At 40.2% G+C, this 27553-nt stretch overlaps 1 protein-coding gene across 1 annotated transcript in view; it reads left to right on the top strand.

The window, feature by feature from the left end:
- Window positions 1-27553, top strand: part of zfh1 (Zn finger homeodomain 1) — a 106892-nt gene that overhangs the window by 5449 nt on the left and 73890 nt on the right. Inside the window, exon 2 of the mRNA XM_067138799.2 lies at window positions 22916-23223. Coding sequence (XP_066994900.2) covers window positions 22916-23223 — 308 coding nt within the window. The remainder of the gene's footprint in view (window positions 1-22915; window positions 23224-27553) is intronic.

Below are 27553 nucleotides of genomic sequence, written 5' to 3'. Positions count from 1 at the left end.
ACACGAAATCTGTTGTTGTATGCTGGGTCTTTAATGCTTCAATTGTCCGACTCGTTGGCTGAACGGTCAGCGTACTGGCCTTCGGTTCAGAGGGTCCCAGGTTCTATTCCCGGCCGGGTCGGGGATTTTAACCTTAATTGGTTAATTCCAATGGCACGGGGTCTGGGTGTATGTGTTGCCTTCATCATCATTTCATCCTCATCACGACGCGCAGGTCACCTACGGGTGTCAAATAGAAAGACCTGCACCTGGCGAGCCGAACCCGTCCTGGGATATCCCGGCACTAAAAGCCATACGACATTTCATTTCAATGCTTCAATCAAATTAATTTAGTCGAATTTGGATTCAGAACTGCTTTGCCATATTGGGCTGTATACTCTGATACACCTGAAATATTGTGTCCTTTGTTCGATATCGTTACAGTTTACCACATCAGAATCCCATTGATTCATCATCAAAACGACCTCCTAATCGAGTCCGTGAGTCATCACCTGTCCGCAGCGCTTTGTTTGGGCGAAGCGCTACTGGGAAGTCTGCTGAGTGTACTGCACGTAGTCCAGAATTTCTGATAACTCACTGTACCTTAACCAAGTGCGAGGTATGAATGACGTGGATACCTAGAATTACGCAAGTCTGTGACAATTGTCGCCGAACTGCTCCCTTCTCAATCAAACTTGCATTCAGTGCGATAACGTTCATGTTCTTTCTTCGGTCGCACGTGCATGTCTATCCTGATCCAAGTGGCTTGTTTGTTACGAACTGACATTGAACACCTGGATATAACCGGACATCATGGGCACTGGTCTAGATTCATATTTTTATTCTTGTCACCTTTTAGTTTGATATTCACTTTCAGTATTGTCATTATTAAATACCGTTCGTATTAGTTATTTTATTGCTCTTCACTATATTTTATAACGATTTATTAAACAAGACAAGTCTGCTCTTGAATACAAAGTATACTACACGCATATGTCCTTCCTTAGCTGTAGAGATGGTGTCTCGTAAGTGAAACATAGCCTTTCAATCACTACTGATATGCTGTCGCCTAGGTGCAGTTTATCTATCAGTTGTTTATCTAATCTTTTTTTAAATGATTTATACAAAGAAGTTGTAAATTTATCGAAGATCTCCCTTGGTAAATTATTCTTCCTATAAACAAATATTTGTCCCTGTTTGTCCTCTTGTATTTCAACGTTATCATGAGCTGTGCTACTGTTAAAGACCCCATTCAAGAGTTCTAATGTTATTCCATGTCCGGCTCCATGGCTAAATGATTAGCGTGCTGGCCTTTGGTCACAGTGGTCCCGGGTTCGATTCCCGGCAATGTCGGAAATTTTAACCTTCATTGGTACGCTAGCACGGGGGCTGGGTGGGTGTATGTGTCGTCTTCATCATTTCATCCTCGTCACGACGCGCAGGTCGCCTACGGGAGTCAAATCAACACACCTGTACCTGGCGAGCCGAACATGCCCTCTGACACTCCCGGCACTAAAAGTCATACGCCATTTCAATGTTATTCTATGCCCTCTCTCCACTGACAGCTCGGAACATACCGCTTAGTCGAGAAGCTCGTCTCCTTACTCTCAAATCTTCCTACCCTAATGTAGACTATGCAACATTTTCGTAAAGACTACTCCTTTGTCGGAAATCACGTGTTTCCTTCGGATCTTTTCCAATTCTCGAATCAAGTAATCCTGGAATCGTACTCTGATAGAGGTCTTACGAGTCACTTATACGCCCTCTCATTTAGGCTACATCCTTACAACAACCTGTAAGTACCCTCAGAACCGTATGATATGATCTCTAATCTTTATTTACAGTCTCATTATTGTGAGCACCCCAATGGAGATCCTTCCTTACCTAGCGGCGTACAGTGTTCCCCATGCCGCACTTTCACTCTATCAATACAGTAATTAAATCTTAAGGGCTTTTCCTCTTGGTGAAATTTACAACCTGACTTCTCATATAGACAGGACGACACTCATTGTATATTCATTCACCTGACAAGTAAAGTAAATAACTACTGTACCAATACTAGTAGGTCTACTTTATGACCATTATCTTTCGGCTCTTATTTTCACAGTTGTCAAACCCGTCGTTAATAGAGTAGTAATGTCACCTAGAGCAGGTGAGTGACAGCAGATCTTAAAATGTGACTGCTATTATTCCTCGTACGGAAGAATATTCTTGAAACCTACAAGATAGATATTTTGCACACCACCTCTTTTGTAGCTTTTTCATACATCTGTTATTAACGGAGAAGTTTGTCATTACCTGATTTGACCCCCGTTTTGATTTCTCATGCAACCCTCATTATAGGCCTACATATTTAATTTTATGCAAGACCTCTTACCGAAAGGCCCTGGGTTTGATTCCCGGCCAGATTAGGATTTACCGGGTGAGTTGGCCGTGCGGTTAGGGACGTACAGTTGTGAGCTTGCATCCGGGAGATAGTGGGTTCGAACCCCACTGTCGGAAGCCCTGAGAATTGTTTTCCGAGGTTTCCAATTTTCACACCAGGTAAATGCTGGGGCTGTACCTTAATTAAGGCCACGGTCACTTCCTTCCCACTCCTAGGCGTGTTTCTCATCCCATCGTCGCCATAAGACCTATCTGTGTCGGTGCGACATAAAGCAAATTTTTTAAAAAAAGATAGGATGTTTTTTACCTGGATCAGTGGGCTAATTCAAGGTTCACTCAGCCTGCTCAGAACAAGTAAGGAACTATCTGACAGTGAGGTAGCGGCCCCGGTCTAGAAAGTTAAGGATGACGTCTGAGAAGCTTCGTCGCGTTGACCTTACGTCACCTTGTAATTTGCAGGCCTTTGGGCTGAGCATCGGTCGCTTGGTAGGCAAAGGCCCATTAGGACAGTAGCGCCACTGTTTTTTTAAGATATATATTTTATGCCATTCAAATTAGACCTTGTAGTGTAAATGATAGAACAATTAGTCTACTGACTACATAGAAAGTTATATTAAACTCTAAAATATGCCTACTGGAGGAGTTATTTTTCAAAGCTGAACGTTCAGGTTATATAACACAAGTGAAGAATAATACATTTCCGAAATAAGAACTCGGCAATTGAATACATTTTACTCTGAGCAGTTGATCTTGATACCTTAAGAACACTTAACATGTGGCAACAGCTACAAGAGAAATGTTTAGAGGAATATTCTCATTATTTTGTTGCCAGAGGTTTAACGTCACACTAATTCAGAGAGATCTGGTGTGAAAATGGAGAAACCACGGAAAACCATCTTCAGGGCTGCCGATGGTGGGGTTTGAATCCACCTTCTCCCAAATGCGACCTTACATCTACACGGCCCGTAACGCACAGCCAACTTGCTTGCTATATTAACAATGAAAGGTGAATTAAATGTAGGAATAATTTTCATGGTATGCACACAGGCTTCGATCAGTACTTAAACTCTGGACCGTGATTTTATTTCCAAAGAACTTGAATAAAGCTCTGCCTCAAAACAGTCGTAAAGACTGAAGTGGGCCGATGATCTAGATGTTAGTCCACTGTAAATAAGCATCATCATCATAAGACTGAAAATTTTAATAAAACAAACGTAGGCGGTTCGATTGAAGGGAATTCTTAAATGTTGCTTCAAAGCAACTTTATCAGAGTCGGAACAACGCTCCTCCATGTCTACAATTGTAAATACAACGGCGAGTACCATTAAGACCCTAGATCTTTTCCAGCCAAACAATCCTTATGGCGAAAAAACATTATTTCTTTTATTTTCAGCCGCATCAACGCTGTGCTTCAGTGGCGCCTTTCAAGGACGTCGCATCGTATCTCTACAAACTCTTTGTTATATAAACTCACTTCCTGGTTACTTGAATAGCAGAAATATTTTCATTGTTTTTCCCTTACAGCATTGTACGGTTTTCCAAGTTTACTGGGACCGGGACTTAACACGTATAGAAAAAACCGACTCTAGGGAGAAAATCGAAGTGTTTTATTATTATTATTATTATTATTATTATTATTATTATTATTATTATTCTTTCGAATGGGCCACCAGAGGACCACGTGCCAATTTCAATTCTTTGTTCTTTCCTTTTCTTCCAGTACGCTTTCATCTTTTCACTATGTTATTATTATTATTATTATTATTATTATTATTATTATTATTATTATTATTATTGGGAAATATTCTGATGGTAATGTCCGCTTACAGTAGAAGGCCTATAACAACGAAATGAATTTAAAACATACGTAGATTACTCAACAACAATTAGGTCTACATGAAAACAAGATATTTCAATAAATTAGTCTATATGAAAAATAATTTTATCATAACGAAAGAAAAAATACATAAAAGAGGAAACAAAGTACATGACAACTTGAAATTACTTATATTCTAAGTAGTAATAATAATGGCGTATGGCCTCCGGAGAGGCCTGGTGCAGGTCTTTTTCTAGTAGACGGCCTATTAGGCAACCTGCATGTCTGTGAAGATGAAGGTCCTACCTAGGATGATTTCTAATGTTGAATGTGCCACACACACCCAGCCCCCGAGCCATTGGAATTAAGAGTTTTGATTGTGAGCAGCAGGCAATGCGTGACACTCATATAAACTGTAATGAAGGGACCCTTTCTAACATTGCTTTTGAGAATATACTGCAAATATACTTACACTGGACAGAAAATAATGTGTAGTTGAGGTATATGTCACACCCCTAACCACTGATTACAAAATTAATATTTCAGATGATTTATTCATTACTGACTAACTGTTACTGATATCAGAATTGGTAAGACCTTGGGTAGGCCTACCAGTATAAAAATAGGGGTGTCTATCAAGTGGCAAGATTCACAGAAATCAGGTAATGAACTTAGCAGACAGAGAAATGATCTCCTTTTCCTGTCACACCCGTAACCATGTCAATGGTCTAGTTCTGATGCCTCATATGCTCTTCCTATCCATTATTTTCCTATGCCACAACGGATTCCATCAGAACAATTTTCGTTGTGTTCATTTTGCTATGCTTATGTGTTGAAGAAAATGAACCACGCCGTACCGTACTGTAGAAATGTATGTTTGCGTCATGTACTTACGCACTCCAACAGTATAATGTATTTAAGGTTTGTTTTCCTTTATACATAAACATATGAAAATGAGCACGTTTGATCGAGGACTCTACATCAAATATTTTAAATTACACTTATGGCCACTAATTAATGTACTGCAAAGGCGTGTTCTGAATTATTTGGAGTTTATGTCATATTTATGGAGAGATCAATTTTCTCTGAAGAGTGTTCCCAATTTTGTTAGGAATAGGCCCGACCAAATTAATTTTTGCTTTGTTGAGTAGGCCTATGGACTGATAATATCACTGTTTTGTTTCCTCGAGAAAAATCTTTTCGAATTGGGTAAAATGAGATGCTGACATGAAAAGTAGATATATCTTTGGTGTAAAATAGTTTTCACGACATAATCACAGAAAACTTAACGATTTCATGAAGTACTGCCTCATTTGTTTACCTTTTTCTACAACGAGAAATTCCCTTGAGTCACGCACAATGAAAAATAATGTTATTTTTTAACGCCAATTAAATTACAATATACTTTTAAGAGAGATCGGTGTGTCGGGAGTTCGCCTCTTAGAAGTTTTTCGACTTGTCCGAAGCCAGCGACTCGGAGTTGTCGCATTAAACATCCTCAAATACGGCAGACTTAGCCAGGATCGAACCCGCTTTGTTGGAATAGTTCTATTTTCTAATGAGGGTGGATGTTTTAATTTTGTCCCTTCTAGTTTGTCCTTCTAACTTGCTCTAAATGGTGGGAAGTAATATTCCCTTACCTTGAAGTTCACCCACTCGCAGAATATCATGTCAGCTAAGGATCGAAACGCTTACAAACGCATCCATCAACAACGAATTGGGAATTCGGAAGAGAATGCGCGGCATTATCAATGAGAGGATCGTATATCTTAGCCATGCTTTAAAACAAGACAACTTCGAGCTTTTGATAATAGAGGGCAAATTAAATGGTAAGACACTCAGAGGCCAAATTCCTCGACGCTGGTCAACTCAGATTTGCTGAACAACTGGCAGCAATTTTCAAATTTCCCTCCAGGTAGGAATATATCGCAAGAACTGGAGAATGATTGTGTCGCAGACAATCACCACATCCCTGACAACGTGTACGGAATGAGGAAGAGGATTCACGTGTATTTCACAAGATTTTTGTCGATCAATTATTTTACATTCCTTTCTGACATTTCGTTAGTATATGGCGTGTTTATCTTATGTCAGAACTTCCACAATGGATTGTAATTTCCGCTGCTATCCAGGAAGAAGTGTTAATGTACTATTTTCTGCATGTCATTACGTTCGAGTTCCAGCTGTACTTCACATTAATCTGAAGCTGGTTTTTTTTTTAATACTTACTCTATCATTTTCTGCTTTCTTTCATTCGATTGCTTTTATCTAGCGGAAAACTTCTATCCGCGTATAGAGATGAATTTTAAAGCCAACAGACGTTGGAAAGTAAATGTACGAGGTGTTTTGTCCTTTAGGATAACGATTTACTTTTAAAATACAAGCTCTTTTAATAATGAAAGGGAAACAGTGCGTTAGAGTGGAAAAATATAGAGAATAATAAACACGGTAAATAAGTAACCTTGAAGTAACCTAGTCGCAAATTTCCAAAGAAGTTATGCCTCTAGATTAAGAGTATTCGATGCTCAAACCCCATACAGGTGAAGTACTGTACATGTTGCCTCATAAAAGGGTGTGTTCTATTTTTAAATTCTGTATTGTCTTTCAATTTGTTACATAACCCCCTCGTATTTTGTGTATTTATTTCGAAATCGTTTACAAGAGTCCAACGACTCTTGTCACCGCTACGTTTTGTCGTAAGAGTCTGCCACCGTGGTGGTTTGCAAAATCGGCTGCTTCTCTCACCATCTCCCATGAGAAACTCTTGAGATCTCACTCTCATGTACAAATTGAATCATTCACCATTAGTAGCCCCGTCATTTTGAATGTAGTGGCATTGCATTTGGGGAAAAGGACGATCAGTTTAATATTTCATTTAAATTCCACTTGATGACTACTATGGATCCACAGACGCGAAACTATCTTATTTAGAAACCAAACCGAATGGAATTTAAATACGGATGCCTGATCTTCATCAGACTGCGAAACTCCACTGAAGAATGTGTAAACCCCCCTTGAGTATAATCAGTCATGACAGCTCTTGTTTTTCGGGCTGTTTAAAGAAACTTGAAAATTTTGTTATTGCCTCTCTGTTTATACTATAGTATAGTGTTACTGTGTTCATTCTTTTGGCGTATACAGCAGCACATTCAGAGTTCAGACGTAAGGTGTCTTATCTTTCAGCAGACGTCGCCAACCATCTATAGGAGAAGAATCTCATTTATAACACAAGCACAGGATTCATAATTTTTCAAAAAATAGAGATAATTCTCAGTCAAGTACAACGACTCTTGCCACCGCTACGTTTTGTCGTGAGAGTCTGCCACCGTGGTGGTTTGCAAAATCGGCTGCTTCTCTCACCATCTCCCATGAGAAACTCTTGAGATCTCACTCTCATCTACAAATTGAATCAATCACCATTAGTAGCCCCGTCAAGTGAAATCATATCCCAAATTATACGTGCTGAAGATAGTTCTTTCGTTCATCAGTAGTGTTGATCGACCTCGGCATCGATTCATGACGAACTACATGGGACATTTTTGAAAATCTCCAGCGACGTTTTCTTTCCTATTTTCATGATAAGATATTGCCATTCTTCGTTGTTGTTTATTTCCTGTTTATTCCGTCCATCGGTGATATTTATACATGCCTTACTTTACGAATGGAATTTTTATGGATGCAGTTCTTTACACTAGGCCACAGAAAAACGCAATAAATGCTTTCCTCCAGGTAGGGCTGGCATCAGGAACGGTTCCCGGCCATAAAACTGGGTGTAATCCACAAGACGTGCCAGCCTCTAGTAATTGGTGAAAGGCCAGGAATAATAATAATAATAATAATAATAATAATAATAATAATAATAATAATAATGTAACATTGAATCAGCCAGATTCTCAGTTGACTTCACGAGACATAGCGAACCCCGTTCCAAATCTTAGACAAGGATTACAATAATTGATTGAACAAGGAAATGTATCTGATGACTCCGCGTGTTAAACAGAGCTGCTAGTTGTACTTCCCAACCTTAGCCCCAATTAATAAGAAATGACACGTACACAAGCATCATCGCAGTCACACAGACAACTTCGTATCTAGTAAATCCACTGAATTGTTGACAACGATGTTCCAAGTCCTAAAAATTTTGCAGCAACAATTAACTTATTTATAAATAAACAATCGATTTCCTCACATCAGCACAACTGCTTCTGTCTTTATGCCATACTTGTTTTTGGTAGCTGGGATAATCAACCCAGAAATTGTATTCTATCTTAAGGACTTTTTCGAAGAAGTAGATTTTGAATAAAGTGGACAGTTCCAATTCGATACTGGACGAGGAAAGAATTTTGATTTTGTACTCATTTTTGAACGGTGTTGTAGTGTATTACAGCCTTCATAGCTCTCTTAGCTGAAATATTATCCGCTTCCTAGTTGGTGGAAAAATATAGAGAATAATAAACACGGTAAATAAGTAATCTAGTCGCAAATTTCCAAAAGAGTTATGTTCCTAGATTAAGAGTCTCGGGTTTGCATAGGTACTTCTATGCTCAAAAAATGAACCAAAGTAAACGCCATACAGGTGAAGTACTTTACATGTTGCCTCATAAAAGGGTAGGCCTATGTTCTATTTTAAAATTCTGTATTGTCTTTCAATTTGTTACATATTCCCCCCCCCCCCCCGTATTTTGTGTATTTATTTCGAAATCGAGTACAAGAGCTCAAAGCCTCTTGCCACCGCTACGTTTTGTCGTGAGAGTCTGCTACCGTTTCCTTTCCAACATGAAATTGTTGGCCATGATTCCAAAATCCTTAAACTGATGCAGCAACAGCGACAAATATTTAGAAGCTACGGTTAGTTGTCACCTCTCTCTCATTCTGTATTGACGGCATACGTTTATTTTTTGGTATGTTTCGGCCGTCAACCCCGAAATTGTTCACAATCTTCATTGTAATTATTTTTATTGTTTAAGAAGTCGATTTTGAATAAGATAGAGTCTTTTCACCTACCTCTTGGACGCTAGACGAAGAAAGAATTTTGGTTATGAACCAATTTTGAACCTATGGTTTAGTATTATGGCCTTCATAGCACTGTTGGATGGATGATAGGTCTTTGTAGAGTAGTTCTGTGCTGTTATTCGTGTAATGCAAGTTTTCTTTCAAGCAAATACCCTTCCCTCCAGCTCGCATGATAAGAATGATTCACAAAGGGTTTGTTTGTCAGTGGAAATTGACTTCATTAATATTTTTTACCGCCAGTTAACAATCCCACCAATTTGAGGAATGCCACTCCTCGCTCAGAAGCTTCCATTACCTAAGATCCATTTCTCGGAACAGTAAGAAGAGGAAGAAGAATGCGAGCTTTGACCCCACTTGCACTCGATGATGGGCGAGGTCAGGTCATGTTTTTCAACACGTGTTCCTTTAAGTATTCTGTATAGGCCTTATTTTCTTTAAACTGTTGCAGCAAAGAAAGTCTAAACATATCTTATTGTTGACCTCTGCTGACTTGAGAAGCGATGACCTCACGCAGACTTCGGTTAACTGTCTTGCTTGTCGGCTGAGGGCCTAACCTCATGGCTGGCATTCCAGATGCCTGACAATGGATTCGTCTTTTCCTTCCTTCCATCATGTACACCGGAACATGAAGAATATCTCTGATTTGGAGAATTGATATACGCGACTAATTTATGTTGGCTAATATTGATTCCCTTTACGTGTCCAGTTACGAAGTCAAGGTCAAGGCCATGACCATGCCATTTGTTTTATTTCCTACTGCAGCGAATGAGTCAGAGCAGTGCCTGCCTAAGAATATAACGTAATTTCAATTAATCCTTTGCTTCCGGTTGAAATTTTGGATATTACAATTTTACCTTTCTGTAAGCAATTTCAGATTTTTCTTTCGTACATTTCTGCTAGATCTAGTTGTACAAATATCTTTACAGTCGTTGTATGTATTTGACAATTCTGTGCAGTAATCTATTTAACACGGCTTCATGTCCCGTCGATAATAATAATAATAATAATAATAATAACAATAATAATAATAATAATAATAATAATAATAATAATAATAATAATAATCACATGGAACAGATAGGCTACTAAAAACGTCAACATCTCGGAACGCTAAATTAAAACACTACAACATGATAATTAAGCCTGAAACATTATATGCATCAGAAACCCTTATCATTGGAGGCTGAACACTAACTAAAATTTTAGAAAAAAACAAGAAAGGAAAATCCTTAGGAACAGTTTCGGCTCAGTATAGAAGGAGTGTGGATGAAAATGATGTCTCCTGTTTTATTGGTCTATCTGAATTCTGAGAAAATATCGGCCCCGAGTTCGATTCCCCGCCGGGTCAGGGGTTCTTAATTGTAAATGATTAATATCCCTGGCCTGGGGACTGGGTATTTGTGTCGTCCTTAACGTTCTTTTCCTCACATTCAACACTCTACACTTCCGCAATTACGCTTACACGCAGGTCCCTATCATGTGGGGAAAGTAGTGGCAAAAGATCTACAGAGGTCGACGCCACGAACAAATATCATTTTTACCGGGCGAGTTGGCCGTGCGCGTAGAGGCGCGCGGCTGTGAACTTGCATCCGGGAGATAGTAGGTTCGAATCCCACTATCGGCAGCCCTGAAGATGGTTTTCCGTGGTTTCCCATTTTCACACCAGGAAAATGCTGGGGCTGTACCTTAATTAAGGCCACGGCCGCTTCCTTCCTACTCCTAGGCCTTTCCTATCCCATCGTCGCCATAAGACCTATCTGTGTCGGTGCGACGTAAAGCCGCTAGCAAAAAAAAAAAAAATATCATTTTTAAAAAATTGCCATATCAAAGAATGGACAGTGAAAGACTTACTAAAAGGATATTTATGTATGCCTCCTCACTGAAAGTCAAGAACCAATACTCCATGAACGGAAGAAGAGTCATAGTGAGGGGATTCTGGGACGAAAAGAAAGCACATTCATCTGGTAAATAAGTTTTATCGCGCTCCGCGTGAGTGCATATGCAATTAGTAATGGACAAAACGGAGGAGAGGCATATCTCTATGATTTCTAGTTTTACCTGTCATTTTTATTCCAGCAATAGTTCCACAGTCATGCAACGGACGCGTGTGAGTCGTTTCGTAAGCCGGCGCATATATTTTACTTTGACACTAATTGCTCTTTCACCTATGTTTTATCACATCTTTGTGGATCTCTGGTGACACATACGATGTTTACTCATACAGTTCTAGCATTATATCGTCGAATAGAGATCTGTTCCTCTGGCATCTGGTAGCGTAAAACGCAACGTCGAAATTGACACACACGCATCCTAAATGGCGTGAAATCAAAATTCCTGCACAGAGTAGCTGACATCATACGATTATTATTAAGTTATTATTATTATTATTATTATTATTATTATTATTATTATTATTATTATTATTATTATTATTCCACATAGGCCCTACGCTTCAAATACTTTACACAATACCTCGGCAAGCACATGATAATATTAATGATAATAATATCAGTCCAGCTCCTTGGCTGAATGGCCACTGTACTAGTCTTCCAATCGGAGGGACCGGGATACGATTCCCAGTCAGGGGGGGTGGGGGGCTGGTATTTTATCCGCGCCTGGTTAATTAATCTGACTCGCTAGCTGGGTATTTGTACACAGCCTCATTTCCACACAGTAGCAAACACCACACCGCCAAATAATAATAATAATAATAATAATAATTTCGTGTGGTTATTGCTAGTCTGATGCAGTTCTTGTATGGCAGACCCTCCGATGAGTGTGGGTGACATCTGCCGTGTATGGAAAACTGCTTTTTATTGTGGTGGAAGATAGTGTCTTGTGCGGTGTGGTGAGGTGTAGTAAGGTTGGGGACAGCAAAAGTCGAAATCCCCGAACCAACTTTTTAAGATTAAAATCCCTCATTCCGGCCGGGAATCTAACTCGGGGCCCCGAGGACCGACGGCCAAGACGCTGACCTTTCAGCGATGGAGCCGGTCACTAACCATCACAGAAACACGTAATAACGATTATATCCCTCCACATAGGGTTGGCGTCAGGAAGGGTATCCGTCCGTAAACCTGGCCCTAATCTACACGAAGTACCGACTCCAAGATGTTGGGGAAAATGCCAGGAGGAATTAATTTGTAAGAGTAAAACAATAATAATAATCGCATGGCCTCAGCTATTGTGTGGAAACATTTCAATTGGACCCCACCTGGCTGTCCGCTCGTCAATTTCGACGTTCCGTTTTAGGCCCGCTAGATCGCCAAGTAAATCGAATCTCTCTTGGGCGTCTATGGCTAAGTTTTCATGAATTTTGTCGGGTGAACACCAGATGTGTCACCAGAGATCTTTTAGATGCCGACTTTGTGCGACATGGAGTATCGAATGTACTTTTTTTTTTTTTTTTTTTTTTTTTCACCTTTCAAAAATTCGACTACCTCTGCCGGTTTTAAACCCACTGTCTTGGGGTACAGAGGCCGACACTCTACTACTGATCCACAGAGGAAGCTAGAATAAAAACAATGCAACCTGTAATCAAAAATCCACAGTTCTGGCCCTTCAGGCAAGCAACTCAGTGTTGAAAACATCCTATGAGCTACGAATTTTAGGTAAATAAAATAGAATGAAGTATGAGAATATATTATTTATTGATTCCTAAAAATTACAATCCTTTTCGTAATCATCATCCGGTTGATTAGATTGGCAGTTTGCCTTTTTATACCACTACGAGCGCAAATGTGAGTCAATGTATTGTTTCACTTGAGCACCACTACGAGCGCTAATGTGAGTCAATGTAGAGTTTCACGTAAGCCCTTATAACTACATTCAAAAAACGCCTGAGGGTATTGAACCAAGGATCACATTACACAAAGAATCATGTAATTAATTTGGCTGGGATTTGAATAAAAAGAAAACGATTAGACCCTAAAGAAACGAGCGATTTTAGGCTGTTTTTCCGGAACTTCATATAGGTCGGAAGTGATTTTCGAAATTTATCTTTTTAGTTTCATAGGGCTATCCAAGACTCAGAATTTGAAACCTTTCCTGGCCTTTTAGCCCTTCAACTTTCGGTACAATGGAAGAAATTGCTTAATTTTACGTATTTCGTAGTAATTTTTCAACATTAAAAGTGTGGTTAAATGTAAGAGAGGGCCAACAGCTCTACGTTTACTACTTATAAAGGCATAAATAAATAAAATTCAGTGCCATCCGGCCGTGCCAATATTATATCCCATACCCTTGAACATACAAACGACTAACGAACCACGCTATTCATTCGGCCTCAATAGCCCTAGACCCAAATTTCTTTCTTTCTTAATCTGCTTATCCTCCAGGGTTGGGTTTTCCCTCGGACTCAGCGAGGGATCCCACCTCTACCGCCTCAAGGGCACTGTCATGGCGATTCAGACTCTGGGTCGGGGATACAACTGGGGAGGATGACCAGTACCTCGCGCAGGCGGCCTCACCTGCTATGCTGAACAGGGGCCTTGCTGGGGGATGGGAAGATAGGAAGGGGGAAGGAAGCGGTCGTGGCCTTAAGTTAGGTACCATCCCGGCATTTGCCTGGAGGAGAAGTGGGAAACCGCGGAAAACCACTTCCAGAATGGCTGAGGTGGGAATCGAACCCACCTCTACTCAGTGACCTCCCGAGGCTGAGTGGACCCCATTCTAGCCCTCGTACCACTTTTCAAATTTCGTGGCAGAGCCGGAAATCGAACCCGGGCCTCCGGGGGTGGCAGCTAATCACACTAACCACTACACCTCAGAGGCGGACGACCCAAATTATTACGGTGTAGAACACTTTCATGGTAACACGGGGTATGTCAGTGCAGCGATTTTGAACAATGATATTGCTCCCTAAAGCAAGTGTTTATGACGTCCAGCACATGAGACGGTGTTAACCTTGTTGTCTGCCCTCACCTATGACTCAGTAACATTTTGATGATATCTGCATTGTGTGTCACGCTTCTGCTCAGCCACCTGCACTCGCGTCTCCTTGTTCCCGGCCGCAGAGCAGGTGCGCTTGTCAATCTCGGCACAGCTTTTCATTGTAGGTGTTACTCCTATTGCATTCTGAATCCTACAATGTTATGTATCGTATACTGCGTCGAATTTTAGAATATGTTTACTTCTTTTTTTTTTTTTTTTTTTTTTTGCTGGTTGTTTTTACGTCGCGCCGGCACAGATAGGTCTTACGGCGACGATGGGACAGGAAAGGGCTAGGAGTGGGAAGGAAGCGGCCGTAGTCTTAATTAAGGTACAGCCCCAGCATTTGCCTGGTGTGAAAATGGGAAACCACGAAAAACCGTTCATCAGTGAATGGAAAGTCGAATTTAACGATACTGTTGTCACTTACTGCACCCAAACTTCTATCGCCAAATAGATAAATTAAGCCATCAGAAAAGAAAGAAAGAAAAAAACCAGTTACTTGTATGCCAGCTTGTAACACTGCATCGTATGTCAACCAATCATTGTATTATATCGATTTTTCATGGATTGCATTGATTGTTTGAATACAGGGCTCTGAACTGTATCTGTTCATCGTAATATTCTTTAAATAAAAATAAAGAAGGCCAAGTATGAATAAAATATTGTACAGTCGCTCAAACAAATAATGAGCTCATGGTATTATGTAAGTTCCTTCCAGGTACACTTTTTTCAGAAACTTGTAGATACAGACTAATGTTTGCTGTGGGTATGCAGAGGGTTTGTATCTACATGAGACGTGAATTATATTTTTTGTTTACACGTTAATGTTATTTGCTTTTACGTCCTACTAACTACTTTTGACGGTTTTTGGAGACGCCGAGATGCCGGAATGTTGTCCCGCACGAGTTCCTTTACATGCCAGTAAATGTACCGACATGAGGCTGATGTATGTGAACACCCTCAAATACCACCGGACTGAGTCAGGATCGAACCTGGCAAGGTGGGGTCGGAAGACCAGCGCGTCAACCGTCTGAGCCACTCACGCCAACTAAATATATTTTGATAGTCGAATAGTTAAAATGCAGTCTGATAGCATGTTAAATGCGAGGGAAGTACATGTAGTAGTAGTAGTAGTTTTATTTCTTGTCTTTCGACAAAGAATGAATGGAATTTCGCATTTGCAATGTTAATACCAGTAGGCCTATTCGACGTTTTTTTCGTAGCCTACAAAATACAAAATAATATTTATACAATTGTTATTTACACTCGTTCAAGGTTTTCCTTGGTGTAGAACGTCTCTCATCCATATTTCCCCACCCTCTCTTTCATTCCCGACGGCCTCTTGACGCGTTCTTTCTTCGGCGCCACTCTTTGCCCGCCTACATTCGTATGCAAGTTGTTCCGTTGTCTCTTCACTTTCTCCATGGATTCTGCCCTTTTCTTGATTTTCTTTATCCCAGTACCTGTTGGCCAGAGCTTCGTTCCTTCACCTGCATCTGGCAGTGATAATTTGGTCTCGCTTGTGTCCTCTTCTGCGTAGGTAAATATTGCGGTAGATCCGTTTTGCTAATATTCTTATAGGCTATATTTGGCAATACTGGGCTCTCTCGATCTTTCTGAACCTGACTTGTTGCTGTACGCCCTTCTCCCTCCTGCGCAAGCTGACAAGCACGTTTTGTCCCTACCTCCTTCTAATTTCTAATGGCAGACCGTTTTTGGTTGTACACTCAACTCTTGATTAACAGGGACAATGTTTCTCTGATAAGTAAAATCGCGGTTAACCCGCAATAAGTTAAAAATAGAACTAAATATAGAACAGTTAAAATTATAATAAATAATACTACTGTATTGTTTTTTATTAACTTACCCAATATGTCGCTGTAAAACTAGCACTTAGCAAAATTAATAAATGGAAAAATAAAGACAAATATTCAGACTGCCTAACTTTACTGAAAATAATCAGTCATGGTTTTCTGTTTTTGTGCCGAGAAACACTATTTCTTTATTTTGCTTCTCAAGTTTCAAAACTTCAAGGTCGCGCCGCCCCTGCTACTATTACGACTTGGCAATATTATCCCGACCCTTTGTAATTCTGTAGTACTGTAACTCATCCACTCGTGCATTTCTAGTGTTTTTGATATCGCGGTTAATCCGCAACGCGGTTGTTCCGATTACGGTAAATCGAGAATTGAGTGTAATATTCCCGTCGTTTCGTCACCCATTTGGAAAGGCTAGTCCTTCTTCTCTACCGTGTATTTCTTTCAAGCATTCCTTCAGTATTCTGGTGTGATCCCCTTTACACTCTTCCAGCACGATATAATTTGGTGTGCATCTGTCCAGTTGCGCTCATTATTTTTTTTTCTTCTTTGACTGTACATTACATGGGCCAAAGTATTTCACGTATTCGTTCGGAAATTTAGGCCAAGCCTGTCGGCCGTAAACATCTCAACTCGTACGTAAACCCCCACTTGTGGCCCGTGTAGCGTAAATAACTATTGTATTCTGATTCTGAAAGTTGAGAAACTCGTTGCTGCAACATAATTTCTTCCGCAGGTTAAGTACAGTGCGCGAAACTTTTAGTGACACTTCGGCTCACTAGTGCTGAATCGGTAGACCTCGGTTATCTTCGATATTCGTACTGGCAACCTCTGACACAAAAAATATGAAACCAGTATGCATTGCCGTGAGACATCTGGTGGTATAATTGTAACATTTTAAATACTGTTGTTATTTATGCACAGGAAAGTCAAAATATGGGTTAAGCTTAAACATGAGTAAGGAAAATCAAGGTATATCGCAGGAACAACCTAGAACTCCTACACGGAAAGGACGGTTCAGAAGAAGAAATGGCGTATGGCCTTTAGTGCCGGGAGTGTCCGAGGACAAGTTCGGCTCGCCAGATGCAGGTCTTTCGATTTGACACCCGCAGGTGACCTGCGCGTCATGATGAGGATGAAGTGATGATGAAGACGACACATACACCCACCCTCCGAGCCAGCGGAATTAACCAATTATGGTTCAAATTCCAGATCCTGCCGGGAATCAAACCCGGGACCCCTGTGACTAAAGGCCAGCACGCTAACCATTCAGCCATGGAGTCGGACGACGGTTTAGAAAATTAATACCGATCGATCATACTATCGATACAATTCAGATTCCATTTCCATTCAGTTGGCAGTATTACCGGAACCGGGGTAGCTCTCTCCTTCTCATCCCCGTAAAACGAAGTATCACGAAAAGTTTCGCGGACTGTACGCTCTTACGGAACTACAATTCTAAAACAGGCCGAACCAGGCGCCCCGACTTCGGGTAATTATTGCGAGAAGACATGGAAGCCATCGGTGTCTAGTCCAGTGGTGCTGCAGATAGGACGAAGTGGAGAGCGAGATGCAGAAATATGGACCCCCACATCTTGAAGGGAACATTGCCCGGAAGAAGAAGAAGAAGGAGGATAATCCTGTGAATTAATAATAATAATCTCAGTAATAAAACCGGAAGGATTGTACACTTCAGAGTGCCTTGTTTTAAATTTAAAAAAGATAGTTATAAGAACTCGAGAAGAAGCAAAAGAAGATTGTGAGGAAAATTCTGGGACCGCAGAAGACTAATGGTGGGACTTGAAAGAAAAGAAGAAATGAGGAGCTCTACAAGTACACTGAAAATGTCACGGACGCAATGCCGAAACGAAGGCTGGAGTCGGACAGCTAGTAAGAACGGATGACAAAAAGACTGACCAAGAAGATCTTCAAATACATCATGGGCCACCTTCAAGTGGGTAGAAGCGGCCAAGAGGGATGCGGAATTCCACTACAGGTGATCCACAATAGAAGAGAGTTCAGAAGCAGAGTCGACAGTCTAAAATCATTTGAAAAGAAATCACTACATCGGAGGCCCGAACGGATCATTTCCGAATAGGAGAGAAAGATGAGAAGCAAAGAATGGAGAGGTTTTGGAAAGAGAAGAGAGGAGAAGAGAAAAGAAAAGAAAGGTCAAGAAACCTTAAGTTCTATGCAGGCCATAGTTGTGCCAACTTCAGTAACAAATAATAATAATAATAATAATAATAATAATACCGGGCGAGTTGGCCGTGTGTGTAGAGGCGCGCGGCTGTGAGCTTGCATCCGGGAGATAGTAGGTTCGAATCCCACTATCGGCAGCCCTGAAAATGGTTTTCCGTGGTTTCCCATTTTCACACCAGGCAAATGCTGGGGCTGTACCTTAATTAAGGCCACGGCCGCTTCCTTCCAACTCCTAGGCCTTTCCTATCCCATCGTCGCCATAAGACCTATCTGTGTCGGTGCGACGTAAAGCCCCTAGCAAAAAAATAATAATAGAATAATAATAGCCTAATAATAATAATAATATTTTAACGCCCTAGAATACTGTCTGTAAACGAAGATTATCACGAATAATTATTGAATAAGAAGAAAATAGAAGTTAACAGAAGAAATCATTCGACCTAGAACAAAATGTACATTGGAAAAATGACTTGTCATTAGGCCTAAACAGTGGCGGCTCGTGGTGATAGAAATGGGTGGGGCACATTCAACGAATTAGGAACACTAGGAATCAATTAAATCAATTAAATTAATCTTAAATTAATCCGCCATTGAATATATTATTCATTGTACAACTCCTCTGTATGAGCCTTTGGCTCGTTGTAATTAATTAATGAAATAAATATCTATCTATCATCTACCTTCTTATTTCTTGTATATGAAACTGCGATTGTAGGTTCTATTTTTATCTTTGAACTATTTATGCTAAGCTCTGGTCTTGGTCGGCCCATTTCTTTAGCTAATAATCTGTTTTCGTAATTAAGAGATGTTGTTTGTAAGTAGCTCACTTGATTCATTTTAAAAACACTTATGCTCGCAGAGGAATACACTCAAATACATCACACTAATCTTCACACACTTTTCAGACTTACAATGAACATCGACACCGATGGACACGATTAATCTAACAGACGTACAAGGTAAGCACAGGTTTGCTACAAACACTACCTTTGCGCGCGTTAATAATAAATATGCCGACAAGAAAGTGTAGCTGGGTGCTATCTAGTAGGCTGTAGGAGAAGTAAGTTCAAAATACGAACCAGCGCTGAAGTGTCACGTCGTAGAAATACTGTGACCGGGTCAATGGAATTTGCCATTACCCCCTTCACCCCTCACAGTTCGCTGAATGAGGGGATAATGTTCAGGTATAAGAACGAGTCGGTCCCATCCAGGATTAGACCTTTACTATGTTGCCTAGTTTAGTCCAGGGCTGCTAGAACAAGAACAACCATGGTGAATCATAGCCTCTTGAACTCACTGAAGGTGGTCCTGACAGTAATTGTGCATAATGTTTTTCTGATTTTTATAATAGTTTTAATCGGTTGAGGGGCACGTGACCATGTGACCTAAAGGCAGAACCGCGCCTGGGCCTAAATGACTATGAGGACGAGGTGGTATCTTAATCACACAGCGTCGGAGAAATCTAAGAGCTGATCGGCTAGGACGGACAGGGAAGATGAAACAAGGAGCGTAACCAAAATGATTAGAATCAATGTCGGGCTCAACTGGAGGCTGCGTCTAACCGACTGGGAGCTCCTAGGAGAGGAGGATCCTATATAACATTTATTTCTCCATTTTTCCCTTGCACAATTTCTTCCCACTATTTTTCTGGAAATACAGTAGTTGCACCTGAACTGATGGTGTGAGAATGTATGAAAATATCAAATGTACACAGCCAGAGCTATTTATATAGATTTTGACTTAATATTTTAAATTTTATTTACTTCATATCAATAACAATAATGTGCTGAATTACTACAGTAAAAATCGTGCAGTTATATCGGACTCAATTTGAGGCCATATGAGCTTCTGGGAGAGAGAAATTATGGCATTAATGAGGTAATTGACAAAACGAACAACCAATGGGTATTAGAGATACGAGATCAGAAGAGGTAGAAAGAGGAATCAAGAAGAGGTAGAAAGAGGAATCAAGATTCACGTTCTAGGAAACGCTTTAAAGAGGTTAGTGATGTGAATAAAGAGTCACTTTTGAGTGAGAGAAAAGCAGGAAGTTGGAACGAGGAAAAAATATTTCTTCCTGTACGCCGAGATGGAGTAATCTACGCGAACTAGATGTTATGATCTAAAGAGGTCGTTTGCAACTTTTTGCAGTGGATTCAAATAAGCTAATTTACATCGAACAGAAAAAAATGGTTGGAGGAGTTTTGTTGTTAGCGACTCATATTAGGACACTGCAGTAAAGATCTCTGATTGTAGTAAATAAGAAAAATTGGACACAATAAGTTTTTTAAAAATATTTGGCTTTCAGCCATATTAGCCATGCATCCAGCAAAACAACAAATTAATTAACATGACATATACCTGAAAGATAAAAGGGACAGTCGTTGAAGAAATGAGTTAATGAAGGTCGGCACTTGCAGACAAAAATTTTCAAACACATTCCTTCACTGGAATTAAATTGTTAAAGTTCACAGTTCATTCTTTTTTATCAATTCGTATCGGAAACTCGGTGCAGTATCTCTGATTAAACGCAACAAAACTAAAGAATTACAGACATTTCTGAGAAATTCCGCTAGAATTAGGCTACGTATAAAGTATGAAGAAAGTAAAACAACCACGGTAACAAACAAATACATCGAGCAAGTGGGTGCGTGGTTTGTTACGTAACTATCAGCCTGTATTCGGGAGATAGTGGGCTCACACCCCGCTGTCGGTAGCCTTCCCACTCGTAGCCGTTTCCTATCCCATCGTCGCCATAAGACATTATGTGCCGGTGCAATGTAAAGCAAATTGTAAAAAGAAAAAAAACTATATGATCCAAAGCTGCTGTACACGGAGATCATAATTACACATAGGGATGTCGAGTACTTTAATCCGATGAATGAGGTTGACATAACAAAACCATGGCTTAGTAGGAATATTGGTTTTGAACGCAGTATAATATCGTCCTCTGTGAAAACCTGTTGTAGTCCATTTCGTTGACCATCTCTCGCGAGCTTTCGTACAGATAATGGGAAGGAAGTCTGTATGAGGAAGTGCGATAGCACGGAACTGTGCGTCAGTAATACTTTGTTTAGCTGAGAGGTCTACTACTGTTTCGTTGTATTCTGTTCCTGCATGCCCTTTGATCCATAAAAAATGAATTTTGGTTTGTTAGATTTCTGCATTTCTCACTAATTATAGTGCTCCACAGATTTTCTTATTATATTTTACAGTCCAGTTCGTTGAAAGAAGATTTGTGGACTAAATGGGAGATGGAAACTCGGTAATTAAACTGGTATATCCTAGGACATCGTGTAGTGCAGATGCTGGGATCGGAAATAGATAAGAATAGGAAGGTGGGGCCTTAACGTACACCAGTCAGGATTATTTGATTCGTGAATTGGAAAATGTCCAAAGGAAAGCAGCACGCTTTGTTCTGGGCGATTTCCACAAAAGAGTAGTGTTACAAAAATGGTGCAAACTGGTGTGAAAACAGGAGACTTTCTTTCGGGTTACCGACGGTGGAATTCAAACCGACTATTTCCCAAATGCGAGCTTACACCTACACCACTCGTACCGCGCAGCCAGTTCACTCTGTGTATGCAATATCTTCTATGGAAGTAATATTAATGGAGTTATTTGTACGTTTTACACCTTACTCTAAATTACCACATCACCCTACACAAGTGTAAGTTAAATCTCCCTTTCTACAGTCCTGAATTTCGTAAAATCACGTTCCAAATTCTTTAAACCTGCTGAAAATTCGATGTAGAGCGGGGGTACGATCGTCGGATCAATCAATCAATCAATCAATCAGCCACCAGTGATCTGCATTTAGGGATGTCACCCAGGTGGCGGATTCCCTATCAGCTGTCTACTTAGGAACTTGGAAATTTTCAAACATCTCCCTTAGTAAATGATTACAATCCCTAATTCCTCTTCCTCTTGAATTCGAACGTAATCTTCATATTTTTGTTTTTCCTACTTTTAAAAATTCACCCAGACTTATTCGTCTACTATTGTCATTCCACTGACAACTCGGAACATCCCGTTTTGACGAGCTGTTCATCTCCCAAGTCTTTCCAGCCCAAAGTTTGCACCATTTTCGTTACACTACTATTTTGTGGAAATCACCCAGAACAAATCGTGCTGCTTTCCTTTGGAAATTTTCCAATTCTCGAATCAAATAATCCTGATGTGGGTCCCATCCCCTGGTACCCTACTCTAATAGGGGTCTTACTACTGACTTTAACGTCATCTCCTTTACATCCTTACTACAGCCCCTAAAAACCATATGAAGAGATCTAACTTTATCAACTATACCATTTGTGTGATTATCCAAATAATGATTCTTCCTTACATTAACATTTTACAGCGTAAGGTTGTAATTTTTATCTCTAGACGAGGACTTAGGAATAGACATAATTTGGTGATAGTTTTTAGGAACTCATAACGTTTTGAAACAATTGATACATCAAATTACAGTCTTACAGTTGACCGTAGGATAAACTGAAACGTAGCAGTTATGGCACGCTTTTGTGCGTCTGTGTTTAAGGATTTATAGCAGAATAATAGCTAATATGTATCGTAGAAAAGTAGATTGCTGCTACAACAAAAGCACTAGCTTACTCATGCTCTAGTAGGCGTCAAAGTGACGTTTAACTGTTTCGGGTGGTCTTGTTTTTCTTCCTGAGAGTACTATCCTACGAACTAAAAGTTACCATATGCTCCTTTTAGCAGTTTGTCGACTTGTATCGGTTAAGTAATGTTAACGCCTGTTATGTTTCAGTTCCATTGACACCCACGACTGGCAAGGCTGTGGAAGACCCCACAGGAGCCGAATACTTCATCAAGTGCTCGCAGTGTCACAAGGGGTATCCCGGCTTCCAGGCGCTTAAGGAGCATGTGGCGGCCTGCCATCGTGACGCCGAAAGCGAGGCGCCGTTACCGTCCCCAGGATCACCGTCCCCTGCGGAATTCAAATTTCGACCCGCGGGCGATGGCGGCGGCTATGCCTGCCCGCAGTGCAATACCACGTTCCTTCACAAGGATCAGCTGGAGAAACATGAGCTGCTGCATTCTCCCAACGCTCAGGTGGTGAGTACTACATCAGCATTCTTTGTGTGAGGACGTAGCTTGATAAGAAAGACTTCGGGTGACCCCCTAATTATACAATGGCCTATAAATTATAGATTATTTATGAATGAGTGACTGATAGTGGGATGAGGGCTTTTGGAAGTTAGAGCTGGGTATAATATCGGTTCCACTACTAACAGATTCCTCCCTGCCTCGCCTCTCGTGTTTCCCCACGAAGGATGAATAACACACAATAACAAATACAACCAAGGCAGTTCTGCGTTACTCCATAGCCTATTTTGAACAAATAAATGTAGACTTACGTACTTCCATGTCTTTATTTTACTGTGTGCAAATCTTCTAAACCTCAACTCTTACCCGGAAGAAACTGAAAATTTTGGAAAGTTCGTTACAGGTTGAAATTTATTGTTATCACGGGATGATCTGTACACTATAAATGAAAAATTCTTGAACTTTTCACGCAGCAGTTCTTAAACATATTCACGTTTGTTCATGTTGTCAGTGATTCAAACTAAAGATAGCAGCCTATCTGCTAGAATTTTGAACACTTTCATAGTTACAAGTTTCAGGTCATCAATCGATTTCCACCAACCGTATAAGAATCGTTTAGTTATGTAGATCGTCGCACAGATTATCAGACTTCACACACGCTAATACGCATTACTTCAATATGAAGGATTTTCTTTGTTAAGAAGTAGCACTGACAGCCTACTGCGTTCGGAAAATTCGTAACTTGTTAATAAAAATTAATTTCCTGTTCCTCACTATCTTAAATTTTTAGTTTAAGAAGTCTCCGGCTGTACTTAATTTCGTGGATTTAAATAAGATCGTGGTGTATATCTTCTAATATACATATAGGTTTTTCTCTTCCAGTTGTTCATGACGTTCATGTTGTTTATTTTATCTTATAAATTTCTCTTTTTGTCATTTAACCTATTTCTCTAACAACCAATGATTAATTATATGTTTTATATAGAAAGTCATTTAATCTTGTTTAACCTTACAAATGATGTTGACGAAATATTATATTTCATCGGTACCTGTCATCATACTTGTCTAGCTATTGCTGGTTATGGCGATACTATTAGGACGTAGATTGAACAACGATTCTCCTGATTATTTAGAACTAGAAAAATTATCGTAGTATGTGAAAATGACTGACAACTAACCAAATATTTGACCAAAATATAATTTGTAATTTGCGACTTTGATGACATTCACAGTAGTTTAACCACATTTGTTACAGGATGCAACGCCGAAAATTGTTCTTACAGTACCACAAGCTTAAAAATCATTAAAAGACTAATAAATGGTTGTACAAAAGTAAAATAAATGTGCATACTTATGTCGAAGATAACGTCAGGAATAATATTGAACTACATGAACCTGTCCTGCTCCGCAAATTCGTTATAAATAGGTCAGATGAAATGAAATGGCGTATAGCTTTTAGTGCCGGGAGTGTCCGAGGACAAGTTCGGCTCGCCAGATGCCGGTCATTTGATTTGACGCCCAGAGGCGACCCGCGTGTCGTGATGAGGATGAAATGATGATGAAGACGACACATACAGCCAGCCCCCGTACCAGCGGAATTAACTAATTAGGCCTATAGTTAAAATTTCCGACCCTGCCGGGAATCGAACCCGGGACCCCTGTGACAAAGGCCAGCACGCTAATTATTTAGCCGGACAATAGGTCAGATAACGTACCTTGATATGAAAATGCTCCATGCGCTACCCGAATATTTTTAAGTGTTTACGCTTGGGATTTGTACTACCTGTTATAATGTGTCAAGTGATTTGTTGTAGATTCTTTATTGTGACTTTGACTGATATGTTACGACCTATTTTGTAGCTTTAGAGTTATTGTTTTGTGTTTAGTTTAAAGTTTTAATTTTATGTTATTTTGTTCTGCGTAGAAGTTTGTCCTTGTGCAGCCCATGGTGTCTGCGAAGTAGTTCATCTTTTCAAATAGATAATAAAAATAAGTGATGACTGTATATATTTACGCGTCGCTCTATGAATATGGTGTACACGATTCCAACCGTAATTGGGACTACCGCCAGTTAGCGTAGCGTACCCGAAAACTGTGGGTACAACACTAATCCCGATCACTTTGGACGTTTGAATGTTGAAAATATATCTTAGCATATATAGCATATAATTTATATCTTAGCAAATATATGAAAAGCGTAAAATTAAGCAATTTCCTCAATTGTGCCGAAAGTTGAAGGGATAAAGGGCCCGGAAAGGTTTCAAATTGTGAGTGTTGGATAGCTCTATCGAACTATAATCCAAATTTCGAAAATTAATTCCGGCCTTAAATGCAGTTTCGAAAAAACAGCCTAAAATCGCTTGTTTCTTTAGACTACTCGTTTTTGTTTTGATTCAAATCCTAGGCAAATTAACTTAATTCACATAATTCTTTCTTTAATGTGTTCCTTGGTTCAATACCCTCAGGCATTTTTTGATTTTTGAAAAATGTCCGCACCGAATGTAGTTAAAAGGGTTTAAGTGAAACTGTGCATTGACTCGGATTAGTGCTCGAAGTGGTAGAAAAGTCCGCCTCTGTGGTGTAGTAGTTAGCGTGATTAGCTGCCACCCCCGGAGGTCTGGGTTCGATTCCCGGCTCTGCCACAAAATTTAAAAAGTGGTACGAGGGCTGGAACGGGGTCCACTTAGCCTCGGGAGGTCAACTGAGTAGAGGTGGGTTCGATTCTCACCTCAGCCATCCTCGAAGTGGTTTTCCGTGGTTTCCCACTTCTCCTCCAGGCAAATGCCGGGATGGTACCTAACTTAAGGCCACGGCCGCTTCCTTCCCTCTTCCTTGCCTGTCCCATCCAATCTTCCCATCCCTCCACAAGGCCCCTGTTCAATATAGCAGGTGAGGCCGCCTGGGCGAGGTACTGGTCATTCTCCCCAGTTGTATCCCAGACCCAAAAATCTGAAGCTCCAGGACACTGCCCTTGAGGCGGTAGAGGTGGGATCCCTCGCTGAGTCCGAGGGAAAAGCCAGCCCTGGAGGGTAAACAGATTAAGAAGAAGTCGTAGAAAATAGCAAGCTGCTAATCTAATCGACCGGATAACGATGATTAAGAAATGATTATAATTTTTAGGAATAAATAAAGAATATATTCTCATACTTTCTTATATTTTATTTACCTAAATTCGTAGCTCATATTCAACATTGAAGGGCTAGAACTGTGGATTTTATTTTGCACCTCTTGTGACTCGCATGCCGATGGATGATGAACACAACTTACACTTAAACGGTATACAGAGTGTCAAAATTCATCTCAGTGACCCTAAAAACTATGGATTCGACACTAATACTGGTCGTTTTCGGTGATTGTTCATGTCAGTCCTTCCCAGTACCCAACTGTAGGGGTGCTAGGGGTGTCTTACCCCACAGTATTTTTCTCCAGATAGTAAGTCATATGTGTATCTATTTTCATTGACATGTTTGCGTGCTGCCATTTTTAATCGTTTAGCTTCTCCGATATCTACGTGAAGATATTGCTCTTTAACTGTGTGCAACTTGCTAAGTACACTCATTTAGGGATTTGATTTTAGGATTACTCATACTTGACTGAACTTACAGACCTATGATGATTCACCGACAGGTAATTCCGGACATAATTGAAGAAGAATGAAGCAAATTGGTCCAGTAGAACCGCCAGTCGAACTGAACAGTGTGTTGGTTTTATTATTATTATTATTATTATTATTTTTTTTTTTTTTTTTTTTTTTTTTTGCTTTACGTCGCACCGACACAGATAGGTCTTATGGCGACGATAGGACAGGGAAGGTCTAGGAGTGGGAAGGAAGCGGCCGTGGCCTTAATAAGGTACAGCCCCACCATTTGCCTGGTGTGAAAATGGGAAACCACGGAAAACCATTTTCAGGGCTGCCGACAGTGGGGTTCGAACCTGCTATCTCCCGAATACTGGATACTGGCCGCACTTAAGCGACTGCAGCTATCGAGCTCGGTAATGTTGTTTTTAGTAAACGTTTTTAATACATAGATATGTTTACTTACCACTAACTACATTTACGGAATTTGGAGAAACCGACGTGCCGGAATGTTATCCCACAGGAGTTCTTTTACGTGCTGGGAAATCTTCCGACGCGATACAGTACTTAAACAGTGGATGTGTTCAATTGACCCAGAGCTAAGTCGAGGTAAAATGTTGTTTAAATAAATCAGCATAGATTTGTGTGTTCATTTGAAACTACAGTGAAACCTTGATATTTCGAATCATCTCGGGAGCTAAATTTTATTTCGAGTTAATGAAATGTCGACATATAGAGAATACCATTTTTGAGCATGTATAG

Source organism: Anabrus simplex, chromosome 1 (genome assembly GCF_040414725.1).
Source record: "Anabrus simplex isolate iqAnaSimp1 chromosome 1, ASM4041472v1, whole genome shotgun sequence".
Lineage (NCBI taxonomy): Eukaryota > Metazoa > Arthropoda > Insecta > Orthoptera > Tettigoniidae > Anabrus > Anabrus simplex.
The sequence above is the reverse complement of the archived record's forward strand: the minus strand, read 5'-3'. Positions and strand labels throughout refer to the sequence as shown.